The following is a 7,697-nucleotide window of genomic DNA, read 5'->3' as shown; positions in this document are numbered from 1 at the left end:
GCTCATATTTCTGCGCCTGCTGGATGTCTGGTTCCCACAGTGAGAAACGATCCGACCCGCCTGAGCAAAAACCTGCAGAGAGGCAGACAGGAAGTTAACCAGGAAGTTAACCACAGCCAGATTCAACCGGTGCACCGACTCAGAAACAACATGAAAAGTCATAAACATCCATCCATCCATTTTCTTTACACCCTTGTCCCTCAAGGGGTCAGGAGGAGCTGCTGGTGCCCAGGGGTGAAAGTAGTTTAAAATTTTAGGGGGTACTATGACAAACAAACAAAAAATTAACTGGTAGCTCTTGAATTGCTACAAAATTTCTCTCACCCCACTGGCTGCAATGTTGACGCCTTGAGATGCCATGAGACCTAAATCCTGAACATCATGGCATGGAGAGCATCCCAGTTTTCCATGTCYGGCATATAACCATTCATTTTAGCTTTTAAACTGGTTCTACTGGTCCTGTGTCCAGACAGAGGGATAATCAGTAGCCCAGCATCATGACCTGTTTGTTCTGAAGRTCCTGCAGCTTCTCTTCCTAACCCGGCGCCTCCTCACCCTGACTCTCATACTGACAGGAGGAACCACAGAGCTCTGTTAGGTCAAAGCTCATCTTCTGAAGTTGGGATATTTTTCCTCCAACAGGACAAGAGTGTAAGAAAATGGATGGATGGATGGATGGATGGATGGATGGATGGATGGATGGATGGATGGATGGATGGATGGATGGATGGATGGATAGATAGATAGATAGATAGATAGATAGATAGATAGATAGATAGATAGATAGATAGATGGATAGATGGATAGATGGATGGATGGATGGATGGATGGATGGATGGATGGATGGATGGATGGATGGATGGATGGATGGATCACCTCAAACCAGATGTTGGACTGGATTTGATTTCACAGTCATTTGTGAATGTTTCTCATTTTCAACAGTGGAGCTATAAAGGTTGAAAAAGGTTATTATTTTGGAGAAAATCTCATCAACATCAATATTTCCACTAAATAAGAGGCAAAAAACAAATTAATAGAGGAAAAGCCTCTCGGACTCTGAGCCCCGACAGCACCAAACTATTTTTTATATCAGACAATTAATTTAATTTCACATAATTATCGCGGTAGAAGCCATTTGTTAAATACTTAAACATATTTTCCGTGTTTGATGTTTGTTGTGAATGACGTATACTCACAAAGAACGAGGTAATTAGTCCAAGTTTGTCGTTTGTAGGACGTTCAGAAACTACAGCGGCTGCGAAGGTCAAAGGTAAAACAACCTGAACAGGTGATCAACTATAAACCACTCGCACCTTTTTACTCTCTCTCTCTCTCTCTCTCTCTCTCTCTCTCTGTCGTTTAAGTATACCCGTTGCCGTGGCAACCGCTCGAGCTGAGCACAGGTTATGTTAAAAACATTCAGTCCGTTACAATATCAGGTTTTCATGCTCTATATTTTTATTGTGCATCATTAATAATCCTCATGAACTTAGCGGTGGCTGATTGGTTCATCTTAAACTCCTGATCTGCTCGTTATTTTAATAATGGAACCGAAACGCACAGAATTGCTCAACACCTTGTTGAAACAATAATCACTGAGATTATTATTGTTGTTGGGTCATTGATTTGAACACGTTTTGTTGATTTTTTTGCTGTTGTTTAATAAAGTTATGAACGTTTTAAGCCAATCAGAGGACGACGTGCTGCTCTCAGCCTCCTGCTGCGTTCAGTTTGTTACCTAAAGCCGAGATCCACTCAAAACCTTCCGCGATCCACGTATTATCGCACCGCTGCTCTGGCAAAGCACGAACAGTTCAGAAACAACATGAAATGAGAAAAAAGCTATTTATTAACTGATTAAGTCGTGTTTTAGATTGTTCTTGAACCCACTGATGTTTTACAGCAGTCAGCCTCTCCTCTCTTGCAGGTTCTGCTACCCCCGCTAAATCTTTTAGGGGTAGCAGCACCCTGCCGTACCCCTTTACTTTCACCCCTGCTGCTGCCTCTCCAGCTGACGTTCCGGGTGAGAGGCGGGGTCACCTGGACAGGTCGCCAGGGCAACACAGAGACACACAACCATCACAATTTGGAGAGGCCAATTAACCTGACAGTCATGTTCTTGGACTGTGGGAGGAAACCGGAGTAACCGGAGAAAACCCACCATGCACAGGGAGAACATGGAGACTCCATGCAGAAAGTCCGGGAATCGAACCCAGAACCTTCTTGCTGCAAGGCAGCAGCTCTAYCAACTGCGCCACTGTGCAGCCCAAGTCATAATCATTCAAAGGTAAATAATTAACTAATTATACAACAAATTTAAAATATTTCTGCTCAAACAAATCAACACATGAAATGGTGCCAAATAAGAGGCTCTTGTTATTTGTGTCATTGTTTTGGATTTAATATCTTAAGTTTTGTTTATTAGGCAGGAATCAGACAAAAAAGCATCTAAATAGAAATAAATTTGACTTCACATCATGAAACTGGCGTCTGTCTCTTTAAGAAGCTGCGACTCCATCAGCAGTACTTCTCCATGACGCCATTAGCAACATCGTACTTTGATGAGCTCAGCAGACTCACAGCTCCAGCAGGTGTTTGCTACTTGCTGCTGCCGCTAGTCTGATGGAACTGACTTTAACATGCTAAGTAGTTTGACAAATCAATATCTTCGATCATTATTCATCAATCACTCCCTCACCTGGACCTCTAAAGATCCATCTGGAAACCAGTGAGAGATTTTTCTAAGACTTTGTGATGTTTTGACCCTGAAGCTGGTTTTGGTGAATCACCTTCTGAAGCAAAACGTTAAATATTTACACACATTTTTCTAACAGTCTCATAACTTAAAACATTTTTTCACATGAAGTGAAATAATCTGTCAGTGGAACTGGGACTTTTTCAGAAATATTAAGGAAGTATTTACTTCAAACAGGTTCCTGTTTCTTGCTGAAAAGCTCAGTAAACGTCTTTTTAAATTTAGTCTCGGTTAAAGTGTATTAAGATGTTGGTGATAGAAACTAGAACAAAACTACTTGGAAAGATTTTGTGTTTTTCCACAGTAAGAAGTTAAAAGTAGAGGTGTGCCGATTGATCGGTCACCGATCATAATTGACTGATTTTCGTGAAAAAGTGCATGATCGGTGATCGGCGATCATTGGCTCTTGTTGCCGATACCGATCACCTGCATCTCATTTCTCAGCCTGCCTGTGCAGCTGGTCTCCTCTTTCCTTCACTCTGCGCAAACGCGCAGCAACAAATCCTAAGCGATGTGGAACTATAACTATAACGCACTGAGTGAATGGGGAAGTTTGCGTGTTGCGGCGGAAAATTGAAGCAGGTCAAAATGCATCAACACACCGAAGCTAATAGAACATAAAAACAATGTCATACTTGACGGAGTTTGGCTACATCAAGGTTCACTGCAGTAAAATAGACATATGGAGGATCAGATAGCAGGTAAAGCAGCACAGCTACAAACACTCACCCGGATTAGCATGACGGTCAGAAAGCTAAACAAATAACCCGCAAAATGATTTAAGTCTTGGAGCTGCGATGTAAGACGCTGGTTCTGCTCTCGCTGTTGAACCGCTGCTACGCTACAGGTAGTAATATTTCACAGACGGAGCGCCGCTTCTGCTCCACCTGGTAGTGACTCTCACACCGAACCTCTGCTTAAAGCTGCAGCATCTAACCTAAAAACATACATTTTACATACGTATTAAAACTTTCGCTGTCCTAACATGAGACAGATAATCTCCAAAAAATAATCGATCTCCTCCCTGCTCTGCATAATTACTCCGCTCAGTCAGAAACAGCCACTCAGAACTAGCAGTAACCAGCTAGCCGCCATGCTAACAGGAAGCTTTCATTCAGTAACTCTGGATTGTTTATTGTAATGGATCCTGTATTTGGCTTTGAATGTTAAGTTTTATACTTGAATCTTTTGGTAATGTTGAGAGGTTTTATTTTGGCTCTTTGCATAATTTAGCCTCTTCAGAGCCTCCATACGTTATCAGTCTGTTAAAGATATCAATAGCAAGTTTAGTTTTCTTCTTGGAAAAAGTTATTAAAACAAGTTTTTGTCTAAATTAAGGTGAATTCATGGTTCCTTTTTCCACATAATGTAACCGGTAGTGTTTATGATAAAAAAAAACAATAATTATGTGATCGGTATCCGTGATCGGTATCCGTGATCAGCCCTCATGGGTAATCGGTATCGGTATCGGTATCGGCAGGAAAAAACCTGATCGGCACATCTCTAGTTAAAACCAAAGTAATGATGCAAAACCAGAAAATTCATTTGATCTAAAACCATCGTAGAAGCGGATGCCACGGGTTAGGAGGCCAGAGAAACCACAACCATGTGGAGAGAAAGAGAAACTAGAAATGATGGGAATGTTTTAAAAAGTGACTTTTGATTGTAACTTTTAAACTTTGTTCTCTAAAGCAGCAACGTTTCTATCTGCTCCAGTTCATGGAAAAGCTTCATTTCTGCTTTTTTACCTGAGATGTAGAAGTTTGCAGGAAATCACCTTTGGCCACACCCAGCCCCCCCAAACACGCAACCCCTAAAGAAACCGGCTTCTTCCTCTCTGCAGGTTTTTGTATCAGAGGGTTTCGCTGTGGGAGGATCAGGAGCCTCCAATGAGTCCAAGTTCCTGGTCTTTGGGACTGGAACCAAACTTTATGTATCAGGTAAGAAAAACATTTTATTATTAATCTGATGTTTGTCTGAGATGCAGAAATCCTGCATTTGTGTTTTGAGCTCCGAATGTTTTCAGGTCTGAATAAAATGTTTTATGATCGTTGATATGAAAGTCAGCAAATCCAAAATCTGATCCTCCTTCCAAAGCAACAGAAACCTGATTAAAAAGACAAAGTTTGATCAAGTTTATTGTTTTCTGGTTTCTGTTCAGCCGCCGGTTTCCTGGAAAAAACGCAGAAACCAGGAAACCAGAATTCTGAGAACAACGGAAAGTTTTTCTGCTCCGTTCTTCAGTTAACAAGAGTAAAAAATGACATTTAATCAGAGGTGATGTGAAGAAGTTACCAAGGTGTTTATGTTTAAATGCTGGATTAAATCTCATTCATAGTTTAGATTCATGTCATATTTAATTCTCAGTAAATCTGAGGTGTTTCTGTTAAACGTCTAATAATCATAACTTCATCTGATTTAAACATTTTACATTGGGGGCCAAACAAAGTTTTAAGTTTTAATAAAATGTTTAAATCAAAATTCTCTATTATTATTATTATTATTATTATTATTATTATTATTATTATTATTATTATTATTATTATTATTATTATTTTCACCTACACACATTTTAATTAAACAAGTAAAATCGTGATTACTGGAGAAAATTAATCTGTAAATGATTGTAGATTTGAAACATAATTTTTTTTAGATTGTTCGTCTTGTTCTATATTTTTATCAACATAATAACAGATTATTCTCCCTGTTACATTATTTACAGAAGGTCAGACCCAAACCTGACCTTTAGTACAAATCTGTTTAAATTTTAAAAAATTAAAATCATGGCTGGTAGAATATTAATACTTTGTGTTTTTAAATGTTTCATTTTAAGTTTTAAATCGTATTTTTTTAAAGGCCTCAGTCAGTCAGTCCTGCTCCAAAACATTTAAATTTCTTAAAATGTGAATCTGCATCAAACCAAATGAATGATTCTGTGATCGAGACCCGACAGGAATCCTCCACAGACGGCCCCCGCGCCGCGTGTTGGGCACCCGATCCGCACGCTGACAACAAGGCTAAAACATTTTATTAGACTCAGAACCATGCATGATGTAAATATAGCTGGAATTTTACTTTTCAAAATATTTGGGACAGAAACAAAATGTTAAATTTGAGGTTAAAATTAAATGTAAATAAAAGCAGAGCAGAAACTGCAGCTGATTTAAATCTGTTTAATTTACCGCAAGAAATTAAACCTTTCAAACTTTATTCTTATAAAAAATATAAAAATATATCTGTAAATTCTGCATCAACTTTAAAACTTACTGAGATAAAATTAAATTATGTTTTTCCAAATAGTTTGATATTTTATTATTGTGAATTTACTGCAGTTTCTGAATTGTAAATAAAAAAAAAACCTTTTAAAATCAAATTTAAGTTTCTATTATTTCCTTGCATAATAAAACAAAGTCCATGTGAGGGAACTTATAGATGCTTATTAAATATCTGTTCCTATTTATATCTTTATTGCAACACTTTATATTACAGCCCAGATTTATACACATTAATCATATTTTATTAATTATTCATGTTAGTAATTTGGTGATTTTACATCTTTATTTTCACTTAAATATTTTTACTAAAACAACATTATGGGCATGCTTAAATTAAAATTAACATTAAAATACAACAAAACTATAAAACAAACTTTTCATTCTGAAATTCAAAACATATATTTAAAAACTATTTATATTGATTTAAAATATATTTTATATTTCATTAATATTAAAGACATTAATTATTTTATTTGTAGTTTTCTCATCCAGTTCAGGTTAAGCAAAAATAATTTGTCACTTTAATTATTAAAATCTCACAATAAAACTTTTTTTATCACACTAATAACAATAATAATAATCATAATCATAATCATAATCATAATCATAATAATAATAATAATAATAATAACAATTATTATTATTATTATTATTATGATTATGATTATGATTATGATTATTATTATTATTATTATTATTATGTCATGTATTCACAAATGTAAAGGATCTTATATTGTTGCTGTTGGGTGTCATATGAAGCCTGTATTTATATAAATATACATTTTTAAGGACTTCAGTGACAGATAATTAAAAATCATAAGTTTGTTGCAGACAGTTTATTTATTTATTTAGTTTGTTTTTTTAATCACATCTGATAAACTCTGGGCTGGAAAATCCTTCAAGAATTCAGTTATTTGACATTTATTTTAAATAATTTCTTGTTTTGTTTCTTTCCATCAATGCTTCAGTTAAATTCCTGCCTTAGTTATGATGATGTTTTTGTTTTGGTGTTTATTGAAATGTTTTTTTCTCAACAGACGCTTCAGACGTCAGAAAGCAGCAGGACCCTGAGGTGAGTCTGTACTCCGCGGTTTCCGGTCTGCAGCCGGACCGGAAGGAGCTGCAGCCGGACCGGAAGGAGCCGCTGCTATGCGTCGCTTCAGGAATGTTCCCGCCGGTGGTCCGGTTCACCTGGAAAAGGAAGAAGGAGGACGGGAAGGAGGAGGTTCTTCCTGCTGGAGCGGAGCAGCTGGAGGTCAGAGAGTCGGGTCGTTTCTCCTCCATCAGGATGGTGGATCCGGATCCTCAGCTCGCCTACCAGTACCGCTGCTCCGTCCAACATGAAGGGGGCGCTAAAGAGACTCCCTCAAAAACAGGTAAAGAGACTCAGAGATCCGGCTGTAAGTTACTGACAGAAGAGGCCAGAACATTTACTCAGGTTAAAGTAGAAATGACTCAAGTCCCGAGGAACTGATCAAATTATCAATCAATCCATACATTTTACTCCAGCAAGAGCAGAGATGCTTCATTAAGTTACTCAAGTAGAAGCGAAAAGTATATGTTACGTCCACCAGGCTCGTTTGATGGGGCAACATTAATGGAGACCACACAAGGATTTAATGTGTAAATGAAAGTAGAATTTATTAAGTTATATGAAAGAAATAACC

General features: G+C 37.5%; 1 protein-coding gene across 1 annotated transcript in view; it reads left to right on the top strand.

The window, feature by feature from the left end:
• LOC103460596 (uncharacterized) overlaps nucleotides 1-7,697 on the top strand; it is an 18,416-nt gene that overhangs the window by 3,926 nt on the left and 6,793 nt on the right. Inside the window, exons 2-3 of the mRNA XM_008402838.1 lie at nucleotides 4,599-4,695; nucleotides 7,068-7,406. Of these exons, the coding sequence (XP_008401060.1) occupies nucleotides 4,599-4,695; nucleotides 7,068-7,406 (436 nt within the window). The remainder of the gene's footprint in view (nucleotides 1-4,598; nucleotides 4,696-7,067; nucleotides 7,407-7,697) is intronic.

Source organism: Poecilia reticulata, unplaced genomic scaffold, assembly GCF_000633615.1.
Source record: "Poecilia reticulata strain Guanapo unplaced genomic scaffold, Guppy_female_1.0+MT scaffold_260, whole genome shotgun sequence".
In the NCBI taxonomy this organism is placed as follows: domain Eukaryota; kingdom Metazoa; phylum Chordata; class Actinopteri; order Cyprinodontiformes; family Poeciliidae; genus Poecilia; species Poecilia reticulata.
The sequence above is the reverse complement of the archived record's forward strand: the minus strand, read 5'-3'. Positions and strand labels throughout refer to the sequence as shown.